This window comes from Glandiceps talaboti, chromosome 17 (genome assembly GCF_964340395.1).
Source record: "Glandiceps talaboti chromosome 17, keGlaTala1.1, whole genome shotgun sequence".
Taxonomy (NCBI): domain Eukaryota; kingdom Metazoa; phylum Hemichordata; class Enteropneusta; family Spengelidae; genus Glandiceps; species Glandiceps talaboti.
This window is the reverse complement of record NC_135565.1, coordinates 11,491,225-11,515,908: the sequence shown is the minus strand read 5'-3', so window position 1 is coordinate 11,515,908 and position 24,684 is coordinate 11,491,225. Positions and strand designations below refer to the sequence as shown.

Below are 24,684 nucleotides of genomic sequence, written 5' to 3'. Positions count from 1 at the left end.
TCGTGCGGTGGGAAAGTTTCATTAAGAGGAGTTTGTTTTCGTCGAAACTGCATGTATGGTGACGTCTTATGCAAATATCCAAATCACGTGACGGTGTGATAGTAATAAGAATTCTCACAAGTAAACCAGCGGTAGATTTAGTAAGGTTGAAATTTATCATAATAACTTTAATGGTTCATAGATGAAAAGCCGACAGTTTAATAGTGATGTCAATACAAGAATACCAACGGGTATAACAAAGATACTAGATACAGACAAAACGGGGAGGTCAATCTGGTGAATCAACATCTTTCAAGGAAGATGTCAAGCTATATATGTATGAAGTAACGTACGCGGTTACCGGCATTGAAGCTTGAGGAAATACAGCAAAAAAAAATATAGAAGGGAGAAAAATACAAATGAAAAAAAGATCAAGAAAGAAGAATTGAAAAAAAAAATACGGGGACTCAGAATAATTATGGCTACGGTGTTACAACGCTTCCAACCGAAGCAAAGACAGAGTTTGTGAACGCCTGTAGGTTCGATACGTCATCATCACACAAAGGGAATGTTTGCACGGGCGTTAGAATAATCACAGTTGTGTGAAAACCGATTACGTTATGATAGATTTGGTGTAGTGTATTTTTTTCTTGATGTAATCGCATTTAAATTAATTGTCGCGATCGCCCTTTGCAAATTCTCCAAATATTATCCGTACACACCTATCGTCGTACCCCTTACATGTCACCGGTAAATGAACACAGAGACGTACAGGCTAGGGGTACGTACTAGCATAAATGATATCTGTCGAATGTGTTCACAGGTACTCTACTTATAATGTCGACGATAATATTGTTCGCCTGGTATTTGCGCATGCGCTACTACACATCCTGATAGTAATGGTGCTCGTATATTTTTTTTTATGTTTCTCATTACTTTTTCACAACAACTATGGGTCGGTCGCTCGGTCGATATAAAAAAATGTTTTAAATAAAGTAAAAAATCATTTCTCCTTTTCCTCCTCTTTATCTTCATTTTTATTGGATTTTTGGTAACACGCCCTCAACCAGCAGCTTCTCTACACAATTGACATGTTCTCAGCTCCCCACCCCCTAAACTTGAATAACTTTCGTCATGAAAGAAATGCTTTGTTCGTGAACAAGTGCCGTCGTCGCCGAACTGACTGTAGTTGACGTCGATAGTCCAGACATTTGCTTATTCTTACCAGAGATGGCTGTTCAGTAACATATTAAAGGCGGGCGAATTTTTTTATTTATTTTTTTTAAGTCGGGCTAAAATTTTGGTCAGTCGGGGTAATGAGAAACAGAAGAAAAAATAAGGACACCCTAACCTTGATCGCCAACTATCACCACGGACTAATTTTGTAATCTTATCGCCAGCGTAGCTAATCGCCACCACCAAGTTTCTGTACGGTAGCCACTTCTCGTTTTCGTCTATATAATATTTACTCATTCCGATCACTCGTCAATTTATGGTTATGGTAAATTTCCACCTTTTGTAAATTAATCGTTAAGTTTGCAAACTACGAAAAGTTGTGAAATTGTGAACCAGTACGTACTTAGAAGTTCACAAGGTCGAGTCTCACATGATCTGTGTTACTGATGTTGGCAATTTACAAAGCAACGTCACCCTGGTACACCTTGCAGGGCCTGCCTCTAACACGCACAATACGGTATAGGGAAATGTAGCCACGATATGATTCAGCCGTAGTGCAGTGTTTAACCTCACGTCATAATTGAGCTCAAGCGGGATAAACGTTTGTGTCATAAATCAACCATTGTCAGTTAAAGATAATATGCATAAATGATTTCAATTTTCAGTTTATGATACATTTATATTTTAGCTACAAAAGCTTTAATACATCGTTTTCTGTAATTATAGTGGCAAGACTATATTCCCTCCCTCCCTCCCTGCCTCCCTCTACCTGTGTGTCTCTGTCTCTGTCTCTGTCTTTCTGTCTGTCTGTCTGTCTGTCTTTCTGTATGTATGTATGTATGTATGTATGTATGTATGCATGTATGTATGTATGCATGCATGCATGTCGGTCGGTCGGTCGATCTGTCTGTCTGTCTGTCTGTCTGTCTGTCTGTCTGTCTGTCTGTCTGTCTGTCTGTTTGTTTGTTTGTTTGCCTGTCTCTGTCTATCTCTCCCTATGTGTGTAACATTCTGCCACGCTCGGTCTATCTGTCTGTCAAGTCTATCCCCCCGTGTGTGTGACAGTCTGCCATTCTCTGTCTCTCTGTCTCTCTGTCTCTCTGTCTGCCTGTCTGTCTGTCTGTCTGTCTGTCTGTCTATCTATCTATCTATCTATCTATCTATCTATCTATCTGGAAAAAAATCAGAAAAAAAAGAAACCATATCAGGATAATCTCCAAAGATATAGTATTAATGAATTAAGGCATATTATTACAATTCGATGCGAAGTTCGAAAACGTGGAAACATTATTAAAATCGAATCCAATCTGACCGTGCAGGCGTTTGAAACTCTTTAAGTTAAGTTAATGAGTGCATATTCCTCGTTTCACTTTTCTTCAAGTTTAATGATGTGGACGTCTGGACCATGCAGTGAATCTATTCCTTATCCCCTTTTATATTGGTAAAAAGTGTGGGAATACATTCACAATTTATTATTTGAGTGTGTGAAGAACTGAAATTTCATTCAGTTTTTATTCGAAAAGCAAACTTAACCTTTCTCTACTCTATAAATCACAAGTAATCTAAAACCTGTAATCGAGTTTCTAACTTGTTGTATTCTCGGAATTGAGGTGCTGGGCCTTTTTTTTTTGTTCCTCTCTTTCCGGAACTTCACTCCACGGGTACCGAAACGACCCGCCCACTCTCCGTAACAATGTAATTACCCACAGTGCTCTGCGTTTACCCTGCGATTCGCATTTTTTTTCAGTAGAATCGTCAGTTTAATGTGGTTAGTGTATGTGTGCTAGTCAACTCACAGGGTGACAACGTGGATGATGTACCTAGCCCACTCATAAGTGCAGCTGCAGTGCTAAAAGTTTGAGAAATAATAACCTGTCGGTTGCCAGTTAACGGTCTGTCGTCACTTCTTTCAAACTTCAGATGCGGCCTTCGTACTATATGGTTTATTCGGCATAATATAAAAAAGAAATTCTCTATTTTTGTTACCTCTCTACCAGACTCTATCTATATCACCGGTAACTCAACTGTATATCTGAATCAATACAAAGATGCGTTCCGATATGATCGACATGGGTTCTACTACCGAATTATCGTCAAACCAATTTACCATGTGCGACTCCGATATTGAGATGTCTCCGGGAATCCCCTGTGACCACGAGTTAAAGGTATGTACAAGAATGTGTATATTGGTTTTGTTGTGGCGATGCATTCTACTATTACGTCAGGGTACTTTCCAACGACGTATACGTAGGCGTGTACGTATAGCTTGGCATTTTACTCCGTAGTGCTCAGAAGATGCCGGTGCTCATACATGTAAGTAATAAAATTTTCCGTTGTCGCATACGTACAACATCGTTTAAAGAGAAACACGGCAAGATGTCTTCAATGAGTCTGCGCATTATACGTTGACCCTTCTCTCATTACGCCTGCTACTAAAACATATATCCATGTAAGTATTATAAACTTGAGTATTGTATAAAATCAAATCAAACCGCCTCTGTTCGCTTTTACAGCGAAAACACTTATCAACACCAAGTCCGTCCCTCTCTCTGTCTGTCTGTCTGTCTTTAAAAAATAGACAACACTGCTCTGCTGTGTACGAGTATAGGAAATAGAAACTCACGTATTTATATACAAATAGCTCAGTGGGTTTTTTTCTGTTTTAGTTTCCAGAGCCAGTGAAACACGAGTTTGATCTCGTAAGTGACGTAGTCGATTCGGAAATGAGCAAGATGACACAGGAAGAAAAGACAAAATTCATTGGATATGGATTCCCAGAAGGTAAGAATCTCAGTATATACTCCTCGCATGCGATTGTTTTCTTTCGAGGTGGGAGTATAGCTAGGGGAAGGATACGCGTAGGGTTTTTAGCCTCTGAAACCGACTTTTGAAAATTGCAACAATAAATCAAAGACAGCGAAGTCTGTGTAATAGCAAACTTTACGACATTCACTCAATCTCAGAAGCTGACCTTTCTGCAAAAAGGGGATTTTGAGCTTGTGCGACACAGGTCCAAACAAGTATAAAGAAGATTTCCGTTGCCATAGTAACACCACGTATTTCGTGTGATTTCCGCCGATGATGGAGCAACTTCCAATTCTATCGCAAAATAAGAACTATAAAATATTTCTAAGTCGTAAAACTTTACAAGTAGAATTTCTATAAAACCATGGAAACGTTATAAGAAACAGAGGATAACACTGTCTTATCTACTTCATGTTCTAGATCCACGGTGCTGGACGACTAGGCAACTGATAAAATGGATAAACTCAATGATCAAACGATTTTCTATTAGAGATATCTATACTACAGTTATACAAGCAAATGACATTGACGGTGCAAAGTTATGCTCCATGACTGAAACGGAATTCAAAACTACGTTCCCGGATGATGACGTCATTTTCCAATGCCTGAAATATTGGAAAGAAGGTAATTATCAGTTTCTGATTTACATTATTAATGGTATTATTTCTTAAATATGAGAGCAATGTATGTTGTACCTGTTGAATGCAACTTGGAGAGGCAGAGTGCTAGATAGACAGTAAGAAAGACAAGCAGACAAATAGACGGGTGGGTATGCAGGAAGGCAGGCAGACAGACAGACAGACAGACAGACAGACAGACAGACAGACAGACAGACAGACGTGGTGTTGCAGACTGGTTAGATCCTGCTAGTTATGTGTAAAGATTTCAAGTTACGTCCAACATGATTTTAAAATGGCCGACAAACTATGTCCCATCTCAACCGACCATGCTAATTTGTTTTTAGTAGTCTGGGGTTCTAATAAGTAAAGTTGTGACTTGTGAGCAATCTCATTGACGCACACACCATTTTATATCTGTCAACATATTAATCACTTGCACTGTATTGAGGGTTTATGCTGATTTATGACTTTGTCATCAGCAGATTAGGTGACATTTTACTACGACGGACGAGTGTGGCCATTAACTGATGATTGTTTATCATCCATGGTTTCATCAGATGTGTCATTTTGTGTTTTATTTCAGTACCAGTTTCGACGTCTGCAGACCATCTATCACAGACTCGTGTAGAATTCAACAGTTATGAGAAGGAGAGTACCGGTGGTATGAACTTGAATCAAGTGAGTGTTTGTCTGTTCAGTCTTTGCTAGCATTGCACAAATTGATACGAGTTGTATTCATTCTTGATAGGCAGGAAACAGAGAGAAGCAGTGACAGACATACATACATACATACATACATACATACAGACATACATACATACATACATACATACATACATACATACATACAGACATACATACATACATACATACATACATACATACATACATACATACATACATACATACATACAGAGACAGACAGACAGACAGAGACATACGCGCACATACAGAGAGACATATAAAGACACACAAACACATACATATACACACAGCCACACACACACACACACACACACACACATACACACACACACACACACCTACGTACACACACATACAGCGGAAGGAAGATGGAGATTTTAAGTATGTTATTTCATCTCTCTACAGATCATAAGAGAAGCAATGATGCCGGAAGATGAAACGGAAACTTGTGATGACTTGCCGTCACCGGCTCAGTCTGACTCTGGTTACTCTGATATGTCTGATTGTTATCAACATGTAGATCGAAGCTATTCTAATCATCTCCACAATGTAGGTGGTTATTATCAACCCAAACCGTTGGAATGTTACGATACAAGTCCAATGTGGGGACGTGCACCAAACCCACTGATTGGTGCCAACGCAATTTCACCCCCACACACACCTGTTGCCTTCGAAGCTCAGGATTACCGCTGCAACAGCGGATTTTCTGATTCCATCAAGATCGATCATGATCGACCAGCTGGTTACTATGACAACAGCTTAACCCGCTTGCACACCACGTCGTATCAAGAACAAGTGCGATATCACGAGGATATGCATTCAGAGTGGTCAAAATCAAGCGTTGTAAGCCATGGATGTACAGCACCACCAATGAAAATCAGAAGAAAAGGACCCGGTAGACCACCAAAACCAGAATCCGAAAAAAAGCGCAAGAAAGGTGAGTTTGTGTTGTTAAAAATGACCAGTAGAAATGTATGTACGCTTTCCTAACAAAATATTTTGTTATTTCCTATCCGTATGACCCAAAATCTTTACTAAAAAGATCAAAATTATAGAAATTATTTGTGTTTGTACTTATAAAGTCACGGATTTTGGTCACATTGTCATATTTGTAAATATAATTTATTTGCATATAAATCGGGTATACGACGGCTATAAAGGGTTAAAAACTGTACCGAATACTTCCTGTTAAAGCCATCCACGTAACAATAAAATCCGAACAAAAGTCATTGAAAAACAAAGATTTGTGTTTGATCTTTAAATGGGTCAACCTTCGAACTTCCCCATTTTCTCACCTGTAATTTAACTCAAAGTTTTTTCCTCGTTCTCCCGTATCAGTCGGTAGGTGGCAGCCTTTGCTATGGGAGTACATCTTGCGGTGTCTGGATGGAGAAGAGATGGCCGAAAGCCGAGAAATGCTTGAGTGGGTAGACAGAAGCGACGGCCTCTTTAAATTCTTCTCCGGCGGAAAGGAATCTTTTGCACAAAGCTGGGGCGAAAAGAAAGGCAACCGTAAAATCATGACGTACCAAAAGATGGCGAGGGCGCTGCGAGACTACGCCAAGAAAAACATAATCGTAAAATACAAGAAGAAACTGCATTACAAGTTTACGTCGGATGAAACTCTTATGTTCTTGAAGACAAACACCGCTTCCCGTGCTTCTAGTTTCGTCCATCAAACGGCAAAGAATTCTGTTCCTTATCGAAAGGGTGAGAAGGCGTGAGCTGCTGAACAGAAAAAACCTTATTCAGTTTTAAGGTTAACTCGTAGTTGCAGAGTGCAAGTATAGCAAGGCCTCGCAATCCTGCTTGAACACTGTTATCATGACAATTGACGTCACTGAGAACGTAACACGTGTGTCTTCCAATAAAACAAAATCTAAGCTCTGTAAGAGAAGAGAAGAGTTAGGTTTTGTTCAGACAATCACAACATTATCATTTTGCGTTTTCGCCGTTTATAATTTGACTTAAATATTTCATTTTCTTTAGTTTATTTTCAAATATTCTACTTTGATACTTCATTGTATGTCCATCAATACTAGTACCATTTCGCTTACTAACACTGCCATTGTGGTTTTATTTTGAAGCAAATATAGCGTTGAACGTATAGTAGAGTTAATTAAAGCCGTATACTACCGTAGTAGTACGCCCTCTATTCTCTACGGGACGGGTTAATTTATGAACCGTTCGTGTCTCCGGGCCATTCGACGATTCACATACACGTATGAACTTCGCGGTGAATGGTTCTTAACATTAAACGTTCTTAAATATTAACGTCGAAGAACTTCACTAAATTTTGAAACGGGAATTATTTATCGCTTCCCTTTTCCAAACCTCAGTTCGGAATGCGACCATGATAACAAATCATGTATAGCTGACATTGCAAATTTAGAAGTTGTTCGTTTTCTTGTGGTTCGAAAATTGACCGTAAAAAGTAACAACTCATACTCTCCAACTCTCTATGCATACTACAAAGAAGAACAAACTCAAGTTTTCCTCGATTATCTATTTTTTTTATCCCCTAGCCGACGTGCTATGACTGCACATATCAAAACAATGTCAATATTCGGGTTTTAAAACAAATCTAACTTAAATGTCATACCCATTCTCAATTTTAAAAAAAAATCTTTGAAATACAAGGTTTGCCAAAATTGCTTATAACCCACTGAACTGAAAATCTCAAAATTTATAAGAATCACGCGGGTAGCTTTAACGATTTCTGTTTGATTATCATCCCCGTTGAGACTTTGCTGGCCGGAAAACCGACTCGGATAAATTCCAAGGCTCAGTCATTTTGAAATAACATGTATTGTTATTTACCAAACGAACTACCCATACCCATATAACTATCTACCAGGTTAATATCATTTGGGACATTTCTGAACAGCTGCTGGCAGCATTTAGTCTAAAGAAACGAAGCCATTTTAAGCCATATAACACAAAGTTCCTTAATATCTCCTTTGATTAACTTTTAAATGACATAGACTCTGTAGGTCTTTTTTATTTAAATACATAGTTCCATCACTGCCACCATACTTGGTATGTCGTAAATTTGGTAAATTTACTAAACAGGACCAAAAGAAAATGCCTAATTATAATGCTCCCATGGGGCCAGTATACAGTTTGTCAAATTTTGTGACAGTTTTTTTTTTTAGTATGAGTGTGTTTGTGTGCTGGGAGGCGGACACACTTCAAGGGTGTAACTTTAGATTTAACACGCCTTGTGATTGGTTTAGTGATTTCTTTTTTTAAATACACCTTGTGATTGGTTTACATTTGTTGACGTACTGATTTATTCATCACTTAACACGCGCCTTTTGATTGGTTAGCGCTAGCTGATTTATTTAGATGAGACATTCCCCCTGTGAATGGAACAGAAACAAGCATACAAGAGTGCATTTTATTTTTGACGACACCAAAATAGTGAAGTTTTTTATGTAGCAAGAGTGAGAGTATCCATTAAATCTCACCAGGGATATTTAGACTTATGTTTGTGGTACGTTCACTAGTTGTTTCAGAAATAGGCTCGGTTTTTGTTGTTATGTTACATTCAAATGGGGGCATCTAACTAATTAAAACTCTGGGGTGTTTCGCTCTTGAGGCGATAATTTTTTTACGATTCGTGTATTGTTATAAATTATACCGACTCCCATCGCAATGTCAGACGATTTGGATACTAAGAAAGGAAGGTTTTTTTGTGTGATCGAAAAAAAAACCCAACTGAACTCAATTCAAAAGGGGGACTGTTGGTGAATGCAATGACACGATTTTATTACCACACTCTGAAATGTGAAACATGTTTAATAATATGCCAAAATGTTAATTTCTTCGGTTAGCAGTTTCTGGAAAAAGGACAACATTTTGTTACGAGAAAATCTTTCAGAGTCACTGTGTTTTATCAATTCTTATATGAAGATGCTTGATTTTTACATTTTGTTTACAGAATTTTATAAAATGTTTATATTCAGAATACATTCCATTATTTAAAAATGCGAAGTCAAATGAACGCTTTGAAGCCACTTTTGCGGCTGAGATCACAACTGAGCTAGACTGTTGTTCAATCAATAGACTGTCCCCAGCGGTTAAAACTACTAGTTCTTTTGTTTTCAATGGTACGTCACATTTTCAACATCACTGAGGAGGTACTTCAAATGAGTTAGAAATAATAAATGCATTCCAATTTATTGGGGGTTTTTTTGAATTTTTTTTTTTAGAATATTGTGGATTGCGCCCTCAACGGATATCAAAATGATACAAAAACTTTGCAAATACTTAAAGAATTTTAAAGATATATATTCGGTATATACTTTTTACTTTTTATACATCTTTGTACAATTTCTTGCTGTTTTATAGATCTAGTAGATAATAAAATACATCAATTTCACCTTTTGATTTCATTAGTTTCTTTGTCTGATTTAGAATGATGACGTATTAAATGACATTTCACTGATTGTGACGTCTGAAATGACGTCATCAGAATTCGTTCGCTGTGACAGACATTAAATTTACCAAAAATATATATTTAGTACAAGATCATGAGTTCCCGGCATGCAAATGACTTTGTTTGTGCAATCGTGTGAGTCATGACAGGGGACGAGGGGGGGGGGGGTTGATCTGGATAGGGGTGTGCCAAGAACACTGGATCGGAACATATGACGTAATATATGATGACTGTGGACGCATGGCGGGCTAATGTTTAGAGTGGCTGGCTTTGAATCTGCAGGTTACAGGTACTAGGTTCGAGTCCCATCGCAACCCGTTTGTTTCTGAATGACCAATGTCCTTGGGCAAGATTTGAACCCTGACTTTGCCTCAGTCAACCCAGCTGTATAGTTGGGAACCTGGTAGGATAGAGGTTGCAATGTGAATATTTTAATCCTATGCGCTTATAAAGTCTGCAATGGATTGTATGCTCCCCGGGGAGTTGAGGAAGTAAAGGGACATTGTGCCGCTATAGGTCCATGCTAGGGGTAATAATTTGTAAAACTCTTTGAGTACAGAGTGGAGAAAGCGCTATATAAAAACCAACATCAGTATAACTCACATGCGTTCATGATAGTCCGCATAAATACTGTGAGGACCGTAGCATCACATATCCATGAGAATCATAACCAACATCATCACATCACCATGACCGTATCGCTATCATCATAACATTGCCATGACAACCATATCACTATGATCTAAAAACAATACCACCACGAATACGAATATCACCACTAAATACATACATACACACTCGACCCACTTTTACTATACTGCCCTCTACGACGAAACAACAATTACGTACAATGCAATCTGATGAAAATATTATGTTCACCGCGGCTCGATTTCTGTATTTTCCTGTACTTCCTTCATTTATCTTTTTTTTATAATTTTTATTGTTCTGGGAGTGACCGCCTTATTTCCACAGTTGTTTATTACTTTAATTTCCATATGCATCTACAGTTGGTTTTCACTCCAAAGCGATTATGGATAAATAGCTATATGGTCATCTCCACTTTCAGACCGACTAATCTGTCTTTTTTCTCGTATATTGTAAACAAACAAACAGACAAACAAACAAACAAACAGACAAACAAACAATAAAAACAAACGAGCAAACGAAGTGAAAGAGAAATTAGTATATTTTCATGATGATTCTCACATAGCCCAGACTGAGATAGATTGGCGCTTGTCAACGCAAACGTGATCAGATTTTTATCGACGATAGACCAGTCTTGTGAGGAAGTAGAATAAATAGCGATAGTGTACACAACAACATAAATTGGGACAAAGAGCGTCGTCATTTGATTTTCAACTGCTGCAGTATTCAAGTTTTTTAAAAGTTGGTGTCATTTTGAGATTTGAAGTTTTGTAGAAGGCCATATAAAATAAATTGTGTGTTTCAGATAACCCGACCGACCCTTAGTTTTAAACCTCCAACCGTAAACATGTTCTTAAACTAAACATTTAATTAAAACAAAAAGATGGGAAATTCTTTGTCTTCTTTCTTGACCTTCATGCATGTCAGTTTTCTTTCCCCAGCGATTCCTGTACATGTTTCATCAAACTATCACAGAAGGGGTATTCTGAACGACATTCTGGTTGTCTTAGAGTCGAAGCAATATTTTTCAAAAAATAAAAACAATTTAAAAAGATCAAATGATATAAAATAAAATCCCGACCTACATACCCTAATTTGTGAGGTCATGTCATGGGAAACACACAATTATTATTTTTCTTCGCCAAATGCAAAATTGTGTATCAGTTATGGTACCTGTGTCATAAAATTGTTTTAGCATGATGACATAGCTTTATCACCAGGAATAACAAGCGGTCCATATCGGTCCAAGCAAATTTTTTTCATATTCGACTCCTTGGCGTTTTTTATAGTTTTTGGACTTTATTTTTATATCTGTCTCGTATAATTGGAGTCCTCAACTTAATTGTTTTGAATTGTCTGAAAAGTTTCTGCATTTTCCCGCCATTCTTGGACTTTCGGTTACTCTCTTCGCATGCTAGGGCGGCGGCTTCCCCCTCGTTCCAGGCTTCTTTGGAGAAGTTCGGAAAACTCGTCCGAGACGAGCTCTCGGCAGATTTAGTGACTGTCTCTTGGACCTGGAACATGTCATCTATATTATTGTCCGTATTTGTACTCTGGCCAGGCACCCAACTATTTTGAGAAACAATCGTTGCGATGACGGGTACGTCTTCTGTGTGTTGCTCCATCTCAATCAAGTCTGTCATATTCTGTATTTCCGAGTCGTTGTTATTTGGCCTTGGCGATGGTCCACAATCGGAAGAGATCGACACTTTCCGGATTTTGTTTCTAAGACTTCTTACTTGTATAACCTGTTGTGTTTGCACTTCTATCATTATCCTAAAATAAAACAGACCAGAATAAATGATATAATTCTTTGTCTATTCCTGTATCTATCTATCTATCTATCTATCTATCTATCTATCTATCTATCTATCTATCTATCTATCTATCTATCTATCTATCCATCTATCTATCTGTCTATCTAGGCTATCTATCTATCTGTCTGTCCGTCCGTCTCTCTGTCCGTCCGTCCGTCTGTCTGTACTGTTTGTATGCCTGTCTGTCTTTCTCTCCGTCCCCCTCTTTCTGTCTCTCTCTGCCTGTCTGTCTCTGTCTGCCTGCCTGCCTGTCTGTCTGTCTGTCTGTCTGTCTGTCTGTCTGTCTGTTTGTCTGTATGTATGTCTGTCTGTCTGCCTGCCTGCCTGTCTGTCTGTCTGTCTGTCTGTCTGTCTGTCTGTCTGTTTGTCTGTCTGTTTGAATATTGTGAATAGAGTACGATAAAACAGTTTAGTTTTAAGTGGTTTTATTTTACTCTGCATCGGTAATACATGACGTACGTGATGTTGTTCTTGGGACTCGAGCCCGAGGCTGTCCCCACAACAGTGAGCGCTCGTAATGATGTAACGGTGTTCTCGCATTTTCAGTGATGAGGATCACGTGAAATACACTATTTTGAACATAACGAGTGTTTTTCAGCACCATGACTGATGGGGGTCAGAAGGGGAAAGGGGTAATAAAGAAAAGAATCGCCAAATAGTTACAAGCTACTGTGATTTTGTACTTAACTATGACAAAGCAAGGCTTGCTGTTAAAAAATGTTCAAACAAATAAAAAATCGATAAATGATAACTTGATTAACGAGATTAATATCGATTGTGTTAAGATCGTGTCAAAGGTTGGCATCATTGTAAATTTTAACCTTGGCGGCGAAAAAAATACCGACCCAAACACTTTTTTTGTCTGAATATGTACGATATTAAGGTTTATATAAATAAGCATCTCCAATCTCGTTACAAAATTGAACAAAATTTCGCGTCCCGCCAAAAATTTGTGTCAACCGTAACGTAACTTGCAGAGCGTGAACGACATCCCCAGCCTGGCACTGGTCGTTTATTGTATTGTGCAGTCACGCTCCATGTTTATGACATGTGACACCAATGTTTTTTATTCGTGTCGTTTCATGCCAAATCACCATGACATTTCAAAATAAGGAATGACAATTTTCTTTCGTGGCTGTTTAATAGTTCAAAAAATTGTTCAACTCTGTTTAATAGAACCTTCGTAAGATCTAGAACGAGGTGTCCCGCTCGGTTTTCGACGGCGGAACTCAACACGTTTCACTGTGTTTCTAGGGCAACATAAGTCGCGTGTCTCTGATTCAATATACGCTAACTGTAAACACACCACATGTCTCAAGTCTGGCTCAAACGTCAACAAAACAAATAAATCTATATTTCTCAAATATTGACCAGATGTGACACTGGGTATTATACAAGTTCGTGATATATACTGTATGACTAACCTCACAGGGCGCAGACTAGAGGACAGGCGCGGCAGACGAATAACACGAAGTCCATAGACCTATAATTATGCAGTGAATTAATTATTAAACAGCAAAGTTACCTGCCACCAAATCAAGCAAACAAAACACAAGATTAATTGTCTGGTCAGCAAGAACTCGGAATGACGTCAACTTGTATTTACGACAAATACGTGCCGAGAACGTCAGGAAATTTCTCCCCGGAATGCAACATTTACATTTTGTGGATATCTTTCCCACAAACAAGAAGTTTGTCATTTGTCGTAAAAGGGTGATTATGACACTAGAGTCGTAAAGATTTAATAGTATCCGTGAGAGGATATCATTGATGGCACCTAGTATCTCTTTGAAGTTAGAGCAGAGGACATTCAGACTAACTCTGTGATTACTAATTATCACTACATCGGAATATTAAAGTGAATTTGTCCTTCTGACATGGCAGTGAATTTCTTTTATCCGCTATCAGCATTTAACAGTACGCCCTAATGATTGAAAGTTAAGTATGTGTTTTGAGACAACCTCGTTCAAAAAGAAAAAAAATCGAATCAAAGACAAAAATTTTTTTTTAATGAAATGATTAAAATTTAAAGATCAGAAGTACACAAGTCCTATTATATATCCACTAAAATGGTTTAATACAATTCTTCCCGAATTAAGTGTGTAATAGTCGTTACTTCGACCCCTTGCTTCGTTTTTACGAGATATTCGTTAACGTTTCCTTGGACGATCGTTAAAAGAACTTCAATACCAGTATAATTTTGAGCGTGAAATTTGTCTTTAAGGGCCGAGCGCCGGGCCAGAGATACGCAAATTTGTGAGTATAGAATCGCGTAAACGTAAAGTGTGTGATTTTGTCGTTATTTTTTTTCAATATCATATCCCACCTCCAGAGTACGCTTTAGACAAGTGTACTGTTCGTTTACACGGTACCGTTTTTTTTATCATTGTTAAAGTTTAGATTTAAGGATATCCTCTCTCTCTCTCTCTCTCTCTCTCTCTCTCTCTCTCTCTCTCTCTCTCTCTCTCTCTCTCTCTCTCTCTCTCTCTCTCTCTCTCTCTCTCTCTCTCTCTCTCTCTCTCTCTCTCTCTCTCTCTCTCTCTCTCTCTCTCTCTCTCTCTCTCTCTCTCTCTCTCTCTCTCTCTCTCTCTCTCTCTCTCTCTCTCTCTCTCTCTCTCTCTCTCTCTCTCTCTCTCTCTCTCTCTCAGTGTTACACCAGAGTAGAAATATTCACATCTGTTAGTCAGCGAAATTTGTTTACCTACTTAACGACAATTTTCGTATTCCCAACGTTACTATGAAATGAAAAAATGTAATCAAAATTCGTCAATACTATAAAGACATACGATTAAAGACAGAAATCGTAGTTAAAATATTTTAACACGCAATAGAACGTAAATATGCAGGTGGGTTGTAGTCTGGACGTAAAATGTACATAATTTTAGATTTTTTTTTCAAATTATGCTATGAACGAGCCAAGTTGAACAAAAATATGGAATATTATACTCTGGTCGTGTTACGTCACAACTATGCGCGTCTACGTCACGACAACGCGTCACTGTCTGTATACGTCATTGGTTCTGCTGTGTTTGAAATTTGAGTCAAAACGTGCAAAATTTCCATTACTTTCCTCCTTTTTTCAAATGAGGTCACTCGCATTTTTCTTGTCTGAACAAAGAAAAATGTTTGGGAATATATGACATCTAATTGTCACTCGTATTGGTCTAATCTATCGACTGTTGGATCTCATCCACGATACTTACAACACTGTTAGCGGACATGGCCCCCCTCCGCCTCCTATACGCACACCACGTGATCTCCTAATTTCTAGATAAATATCGATTCTGGTGACTGTCGAGATACCTTCAACAAGACGAATTCTTATTTTAATCAAGTGATATGTTTGGATTTTTTTTCGAAGTTTTTGACATTTTTAAATGTTTTTTTTACCGAGTAGAAATTCAAAAAATATAATGTTATCAATGAAACCCTGTGAGAAAGTCCAAATGTTGGCATATATACTTTAATACTTACATTTACCAAAATTATGATACCATAGTTACATGTAGATTTGAATAGTCATATTGAAATACCTGACTGCAATAGTTATTAGGCATGTGTTAAAATTTAACGGGCGTCGTTTTTTCCGGTTATGGGGAAGGGAAATAACATTGACTTTAATAACTACATTCACGGTAAAACTGGACATCTGACATTCATATGTCTGCCCTGGTTGTAAGTTGATCAGTTCATTGTGAATATTACACTATTCAGTAGTATCCATAGGGTTAACAAAGCAGTAATGGAATCTGATCCATTGTTGCATGAAGAGAACGTATCCGTGGTTACAGAGTTTACGAGTCAAAAAGCCATTACATGGGTCGAAAACAGAGAAATATATATTGACAAAAAAGGTCGTGAACAACCTGATTGCAACTTGAACTTTTCATTTGTAGGTTTATGCCTCTTAAGTTCAATAAATCCTACTATTCCAGTGAATCAAGTGAAAATGAGAATACTTCGATTTGGATATTGAGTATTCTCCAGACGTCGCTACGGTCCTTCGAATACAATACATTTGAGACAGAAACGCGTGGAGAGACTATTAAACATTTCAAATACCTACCTTTAGACCAAAAAACACAACAACTCAGCGTAACATAAACGCTGGGTGTCGGTCAATTATAGATACCGCTATCCGACAGTTGTTCAGTAAGTACGACCGTAATATACATGAACGGAAGAATGCAGCGGAGCACATACAAATGTAAGGACTCGGACCGTACCCGAACCGCACACTCGCCTACCTGTGTATAAATATACCCTACACCTTGGAGGAATTATACTGATGTCAGTATAATTCCTCCAAGCCTACACTTATCTAAGTCTATAAAAAAACACCAACAACAATAAGAAAATACTTGACCTTATTTACCTGTTTGGATAGCGTCCTATATATCGCTGACACGCATAACGATATTGGATCTCCGTGAATTTTACTAGCATTTATAGATTTCTAGTCCTTCACTGGTACACGGATACACATTTTTTGCAGCTCGCAATTCAGTCAATAAAAGACGCTATCTTGAAGCATGCAGGCTAGTTATAAACGAACTTTAAACACGTGACCTGTAATAAACGTTGCTATGCACCTGTGGTGTTTTGTTTACACCGTTGCCAAGCAAAACAGTCCGGCCAAATGAGAACCGTGAATCATTTATTTATGGGTCTGAAAAACTATGGAACTGATTCAAGCGTTAATCAATAATTGACTAGTTATTTCTGTAATGGCCGACGGTGACGCGACGGTGTGAAGAGTGACGTCACTTAAATAACTGATGTGTCAGAATGACAAAGTGCACTCACTTCTTTTTGTTTCGTCGCCATGCAAACGGGCAAAGATCATAATCATAGTATAAAGAAAAGGGTTCGTTATTTCGTTAACCTCTATAGATGGGCAACAAACTCTTTCCTGCAGAAAAGACAACCTGCTGCGCGCAATGTAATTCCATCACAAATGAAGGAGGGGGCGAGGGACATGCACATACATACATACATACATACATACATACATAACATACATACATACATACATACATGCATACATACATACATACATACATACATACATACATACATACATACATACATACATACATACATACAAGCATGCATGCATGCATACATGCCTGCCTGCCTGCCTGCCTGCCTGCCTACCTACCTACCTACCTACCTACCTACACACATACATACATACATACATACATACATACATACATACATACATACATACATACATACATACATACATACACACATACGTACATACGTACATACATACATACATACGTACATACATACATACATACATACATACATACATACATACATACATACATACATACATACACACATACGTACGTACATACATACATACATACATACATACATACATACATACATACATACATACATGCATGCATGCATGCATACATGCCTGCCTGCCTGCCTGCCTACCTACCTACCTACCTACCTACCTACCTACACACATACATACATACATACATACATACATACATACACACATACGTACATACGTACATACATACGTACATACATACATACATACATACATACATACATACATACATACATACATACACACATACGTACGTACATACATACATACATACATACATACATACATACATACATACACATAAACACATTCATACACACGATGCAAATATGTACATTTGAAGACCTGTGAAAATGAACAAATCCACACATATTGACTTAATATGTAACATTATATGGTTTATTTGAATAGGTTGTGCAAGTTAAAAAATGTATGATGAAACACTTTTAAAAGGGAAGCATAATGAACATGGTGTTACGAGTCACAAAATAAACATTTAAGATTTGATAATTCCTCTGTTGACAAAAGACACAAGTGATAAGGTCACATTGATTAATGAGACAGAGCCGGGTCAAGTAATGTTATTCTATCCTAATGAGTAGAGGTCACATGTCATCTTAGAATGATAAATTGTGTCCCAATTGAATCAACAGCTGTCTAGCTAGAATTATTTAGGACGGGTCAATAAACTGGCTATTGCTGAATTGAATTAATTATATTAATAAACATTTACTAAATAAGGTTAAGAGAGAATCTTTTGTTGTAAACAATTTGTTTGTTAACCATATTTGTAATACGGAATGAACGATGTTTTAAATAAAAATGTTGATGACGTATGCGTTTGAAGTAGCTTTGGAATTCGCTATTCCGGAGACTAAGTCAGTTGGTGACTGAAGTGAAGAGCGATACCAGCGGGTTCTTGAGAAATTGTAAGCTGAGCTGAAATTACTCGAAAGAACTTTGACAATTAACTGTAATTGACTGGAACTGAGGCGAATAGCTCCCTATGCTGCAAATCGTATAAGTCATTCAACACAAAAGTAATATTTGTGTCCTTGTGAGTTTCTTCTTTTTACAGAGCACTGTTTCGTGAAATCGGTACCTCTCAGATTGCTATCCGGGCGAGTCCAAAGTTTACCGCTGAACACGGGTTAACGTTGCAGCTACCAAATTCAGCGTCGTAACAATGGTAATGCCAGTGTGAGTTATATCATGATCAGGAATTCAGATATGTGTACACATTGGTATCATTAATACACCGGTACATGTACATACCAGGTTGCTGGGTATGTTTGGTATATACGAATGTCAATTTCTGCTTTTGTCAACTACATTTATCGTTTTCCTCTGTTGCAGTATCAATAGCAAAGAGGAACGTCACTGTACATATTACAAATGAAACACACAAACAGGACCTACGTAGGTTTATCAAATTTATGTGTTACATACATGTACATGCCATGTATTACGACGGAGAAATCACGCATGGAAATTACAAATCAATCACTCCGAGTTCGGGTCTACTGCGGCACAACACTTAGTCTCGCTGCCAGACTCGCCGAGTGACTATCGTCCCTAAGCTTTGTAAGCTGAGAGGCGAAGCCTCGAGAAGTGAGGGACTTTAAACTAAAATCCCTCACTTCTCGAGGCTTCGATTCGCCACTCGGCTTACAAAGCTTCAGGGACGATAGTCACGAGTCTGGTAGCGAGACTACACACCAATTTAAACACGTACCCAGATTGTTCAACAAAGTTAGCCATTAATATATTGCTAATTGGAACCTTGTAAGTATAGACACTATGGGGTGATTTAGTTTATAATGTTCTCTTCGTCAAAATGTGGCTCTGTTCCATTTTCAAGGGCTATGTACACTGGAAGACAACTTGAAGGATCTTGAAATCATGCGCATGCGTAGCTATATACGTTGACGAAGTGTACTGTATCGGATAACATATTTATAGGTTAGAGAAAATAATATTAGACATCCGGCAATTCGCGAGAACAAAATTGATTACTCGAGGTACCGTCCTCAGACCTAGACTATATGGAAGCACTAGTAGTGCAAATGTTCTGCAATACGACAAACTCATAAAGTCTAACTCTACAGCATTATGCTGTCGTGATTAATAATATAATTTCTTCAACATGGAAGATTTCGAAGAGGTTAACCTTAGTGATGTAAAATGTTATTATTGTAACTTCATGGTCACGAGTCAAACTGCGTCAGGTTTCATTAATTATAAGATAGCAATTGAAGGAAAAAAAACACGAACGGTTCGTTTAAAAAATATTAATAAACGACATAGGGGCACGACTCGATACGGAAGACCTAGTATAGACTGGTGATATCGATTTCGTACAAAGTATCATATACAATGACAAATTTGAAATGAAAACTAAGAACGATCAACTTATCTTTTAATAACATAATAATATCGTAGCAGATATTACTCTAAAAAAAGAAAAGAAACAAGTCCCGGTTCGTATAAATTAAAAACGATGCTATTGGATACATTTTGTATTAGTCTAGAGTTGACAGTAATATCACTAGATAACGGAGGGAAAGATTTGTATAAGTCGTGATAATTTCATTACGTGCGTTCTTCATCGGTGGTTAAGTTTGAGCCGCTCAGCGCTATGAAGACGATTACGACGACGGTGGTTCTGTATATCATAAAAATAGTAAACACTGATTAGAGTTGATGGCTTTGTTTGTATGAAGTTATCTAAAGAAATAATTCATGTAAAAAGATGAGTGTACTAACACAGCAAGATGACTGATAGAAAATAAGAGTGGACACGCCCGATTAAGTTTGTTACAACGAAGGAATGCATGACGTTGGCTTCTCTTCAGCAGCTCCTGAACTTTGGAACTCTCTACCCCTGGACATTAAAACCTCTCCCAATGTTAACATTTTCAAAAGACGCTTGAAAACCCACATATTTCAGAGAGCTTTTTCATCTCCTTTCTAACTCTAAGCGCCACTGAACATTGTTTTCTTTGGATATTTTGCGCTATATAAATTTATTAGATAGATAGATAGATAGATAGATATTGTCACACCGTCTTATCCAAGTGTTGATATCTGTAAATATATCACTTTAAAATTATCTGCTGCTAAGGATAAATAAAAAAAATGTGTGTTTCCAATATCCCGACCGATCCTAGCTTCAGCTTCCGACCGTAAACATTGTTTTAAACATTTAAAACAAAAACAAAATGAGAAATTCTTTCTCTTCTTGCTCATCTGTTTTCTTTCCCTGGCGGTATCTGTACATAGTTCATCAATCTGTCACAGTACAGAAGGGGTATTCTGACTAACATTTCGTTCGTGTTCGGGACGAAGCAATTTTCTAAAAAAACAAATAAAAATTATTAAAAAAGGTAAAGATAGAATAAAATTCGGACCTACCTACCTTTTTTTCTGATGAAGCCATGTTCTCTGAAACACACAATTATTTTTTTTCGTCTAATTATGTTATGAAATTAAACATATTTCATTCAAGACTAGGATTGCCACGAACAGTCAAAGCCAACGTCATGCATTCCTTTGTTGTAACAAACTTAAACCGACAAACAAACGGCAATGCCAAAAACGATTTTTAGATGATAGTTTTGTGTTTTCTTGTTTATTCACCTACTATACAATTATGGTTGTAAAATGAAGCTATAGCCTATGGGTAATTTCATCGTGTTGTAGTTTTTTGTGGGGTTGTTTCTTGATTGTTTTATTTGTGAGTTCAGAAACAGTCTAGGACAGTTCTTACCAGAGTGAAAACATAATTCGTATGCATTCTGATTTGTGTATGTACTGGTAATCTTGTTTCCTTTCATTTTTTGTGGCCGGTTAGTGTGAATCCGGTCGAGTTGCCATGATGGATGGGTGGGTGGGTGGGTGGGTGGATGGATGGAAGGATGCGGTTGGATGGATGGATGGATGGATGGATGGATGGATGGTTGTTGGTTGGTTGGTTTGTTGGTTGGTTGGTTGGTTGGTTGGTTGGTTGGTTAGATTGATAGATGGCTAGATGGATGGATGGATGGGTGAATGGATGGATGGATGGATGGATGGGTAAATGGATGGGTGGACGGATGGATGGATGGATGGATGGATGGGTAATAATGGATGTAGGGATGTGTATACTGATACAAGGTACACGGTAATAACGTTAATTGAGTATTGATTAGTCGAGAATGACGTCACGAATGGCATAGCATCTCATAGATACAGTCGTACACTGGTGACATTCTCATTACTGTTACCGACAGAAACCAAAATAAAAAAAATATCCGGAAAACAGTTGACGTCAAATTTCCTGTTTGTTCAGTTTTGTTTCGAAGACACTGTTATATTGTCTACAGATCACGGTTGAAGAAAAACTGACCAAACTCAATGTAAACATTCAAAGTAAAAAACTAATAAACATTTAAAATGGGGTACCTTTTTATCAGTTTTTAACAATATATTGCAGCAAAATGTCACCACAACACTATACTATATATAGTCTGTTTGTTTGTTTGTTTGATTTTTTTAAAATATAGTATTTTAAAAAAGGCGGATCAATTGAACTAAAGATTGTTTAGATCCTATTCCGTATATATCTATGTGAAATTTATTTGTAGATGTTAGTGAAGCCATGGCACTGTATATATACGTAATAGCATCATCCATCAAACTTTAACCCTTGGGGGCGCCCTTCTTGTATCATGGCCTTATCATCTTGTATAAGTACGACAAAAGTTTGCCGTAGTCGTAAACCACAGCCTCTTTTACGACACCATCCAAGACGCATCGCAATGTCTCGGAAGAAATAACAGCTCTTGTTTGCGAGAATGAATTTTTCCTGATCAGAGGTTAAAAGTCGTGTTCTACCGTGTCATTCCGTTTTTTGCCTTATCCTGAGGTTAAAATTTGTGTTCTACCGAGTGTTTTCTAGCCATTGAATGGGAAGCTCTCTGTTATCACAAGGGGGGGGGGATGGAATTCGGGTCAGGTTATTGTGTAAAATGTGGCCCTCCCACGATATCCTTTCTCAAAACATAAACATATGACCATCGCATGTTAAAATTTTTCCCCAAAAAGGGGGGTTAAAACGAGTCCTCACATCACGCAACTGACTATTGATTAACTGCATGGTTGTCAGCAGCTATTTTATTAATATCATCATAGTCTGTTATGACGGTACCTAAACCCCTTCATGACCATGTACGTATCGTAGCCCTAACGAAGACGACAACAATTGTATGTATACGTACATGCAGAAGGCTGGTGGCAGCAGTTGGAATGCTAAAGACCACAAAAGAGTCAGACAGCGCTCCCCCGAGAGAGTGTATTTGTAAAATGTGACCAACCCACTTAATTCCCCCGACCCTCCCCCAAGCTTGTCATTACCTATTGTTAAGGCTTGGGTTGTATAACTGTCACAAGTGTTTGATATAACACAAGATCTAATTTAAATTAGATGGGTACACCGAATCGTTTATGATTCCGTACAAGTAATTAAGGAAAATATAATAAGGGAACTGGAAACGACATTCACTTTAAAAATCAGCTGATTACTAGCGGAGCAACTCGATCATTAAATGGAGAATCTCCCGATCTCCGGTTCTCGCTAATATTGCACGTAAGTTGTTACCACTGACTGAGTAAGTATCATGACTATATGTTAATCACTTAGTTTATTATTTATGTAACCACTGTACACTGTTCTCTCTGATGTGCATTATCATAATAGATGTTACTAAACGCTTAAAGTTAGTGTCCGTATGAAATCGTATGTATCATATTGAGGCAGATATCGAGCCACCGCACATGAAAGTAGTGTGAGGTCTTTTATTTTTTCCCGTGAGGAACGCAAATCTCGGATTCCCCCACCCCCGTAAAACTTGAAACTGACATTGGCTTATGTACATTAGGAGTGACTTGGCATCATGAACTCGTCGAATGTATCCATCACCAATTCCAGTGACGTACTCCGTGGTGAGGGTAACCACTTCAGCACATGGATAGTGGATCTGCTTAGATTTACAGTGGTAATTGGAATTCTATCAAACGTCATAGCGGTGATCGTGGTTACTAAATATTTATCACCTTCGGAGAAGAAGAAACCTGCTAATATGATCATAAGAGCTCTGATCTGGACGGACTTAGTCGGAACGATACTTTATGCCACAATTGTTCCATTACGGATTGCCTTTCAAGGGCATGGTTTTAGTTGCGACGCACAGTTTTTCATCAAGCATTTTATCCCCTTGGCTTCAGGGTTCGTCGTTCTCTTGATGTCCATAGATCGATGTGTCGCTCTGTCGTTTCCATACCAATATCACACCATGATTACACAGAAAAAAGTACGCATAATTGTGCCCGTTCTCATTTCGTACGCTTTCTTGTTATCGTTGTTCCCGACGCTAGGATTCGGTTCATCGAAGTCACTCAAAAACGATGTCTTCGTATGTAAGACGTTCGCACTTTACAATGGTTTGCTTCATGGGGCTTATTCAGCATTTTATATTTCAAATTGCATTTTACTAATTATGACTGTCATCTGTGTGAACTTGGTGGTCGTTTGTAAGGTGTTGAAGATACGAAAAGTTGTTTATCCATCTAACGACAGTGAAAATATCAACACTATTACAAACAGTGCAGTCAGCACTGTTCAGCTACGAGACGAAGTTAAATTCGCAGTGACAATGATGACCCTCTGTGTGATATTTCTAGTTTGCTGGGCTCCATACACGGTAGGCATATTGAATAAATACCAAGCCTTGTTTTCAAAAATTGAAAAAGTAACTTTTAACTTCAATTAGATTCTAGACTTAGCAAATATTGGTCAATGGTCCGATTGTTTCCTTTATCCAGCCAACCATGATAGGTAATTGTGATACATGCAAGACAACATTGCAACCCCCCCCCCACACACACACACACACACATAGACACACAGTTTATATTGGCGTAAGTTGTAAATGTATCGATACATTTCAGGGCCGCAGCCGAACCAAATTGCCGGGGGGGGGGGGTAGAACTTTGACTTGGTGCAATCATGCATTTAACATTTTGTAAGGTGGCTAATTTACATAAATCTGCATACAATTTACATAATATATATTTTAGTATACGCAATCGAATATCATA

At 38.0% G+C, this 24,684-nt stretch overlaps 2 protein-coding genes across 3 annotated transcripts; one reads left to right on the top strand and one right to left on the bottom strand.

The window, feature by feature from the left end:
• Positions 1 to 2,940: 2,940 nt before the first annotated feature.
• LOC144448549 (uncharacterized) lies at positions 2,941 to 9,634 on the top strand. The gene is made up of 6 exons (XM_078138824.1): positions 2,941 to 3,320; positions 3,822 to 3,936; positions 4,381 to 4,584; positions 5,164 to 5,258; positions 5,691 to 6,222; positions 6,624 to 9,634. The coding sequence occupies exons 1-6, from the start codon at positions 3,204 to 3,206 to the stop codon at positions 7,007 to 7,009; spliced, it is 1,449 nt and encodes a 482-aa protein (XP_077994950.1). The 5' UTR covers positions 2,941 to 3,203; the 3' UTR covers positions 7,010 to 9,634.
• A 1,308-nt stretch (positions 9,635 to 10,942) lies between these two features.
• Positions 10,943 to 16,696, bottom strand: LOC144448544 (uncharacterized). 2 transcript variants are annotated; one of them, XM_078138811.1, is made up of 2 exons: positions 16,564 to 16,696; positions 10,943 to 12,147 (listed from the first exon to the last, which is right to left on the bottom strand). In XM_078138811.1, exons 1-2 carry the CDS (start codon positions 16,632 to 16,634, stop codon positions 11,655 to 11,657), a joined length of 564 nt encoding a protein of 187 aa, XP_077994937.1. In that variant the 5' UTR covers positions 16,635 to 16,696; the 3' UTR covers positions 10,943 to 11,654. The 2 variants fall into 2 exon arrangements, with proteins under 2 accessions (XP_077994937.1, XP_077994938.1); XM_078138812.1 differs by lacking the exon at positions 16,564 to 16,696 and adding an exon at positions 13,714 to 13,838.
• Between the last annotated feature and the right edge of the window lie 7,988 nt (positions 16,697 to 24,684).

Excerpts from the sequence above, each read along its gene's own strand:
- LOC144448549 (XM_078138824.1), top strand. The coding sequence starts at position 3,204 with ATGCGTTCCGATATGATCGACATGGGTTCTACTACCGAATTATCGTCA. Across the intron at positions 3,321-3,821 it reads CCTGTGACCACGAGTTAAAG|TTTCCAGAGCCAGTGAAACA; the intron begins GTATGTACAAGA and ends TTTCTGTTTTAG. Across the intron at positions 5,259-5,690 it reads GTGGTATGAACTTGAATCAA|ATCATAAGAGAAGCAATGAT; the intron begins GTGAGTGTTTGT and ends ATCTCTCTACAG.
- LOC144448544 (XM_078138811.1), bottom strand. The coding sequence starts at position 16,634 with ATGCTAGTAAAATTCACGGAGATCCAATATCGTTATGCGTGTCAGCGA. Across the intron at positions 12,148-16,563 it reads ATAGGACGCTATCCAAACAG|GATAATGATAGAAGTGCAAA; the intron begins GTAAATAAGGTC and ends GTTTTATTTTAG.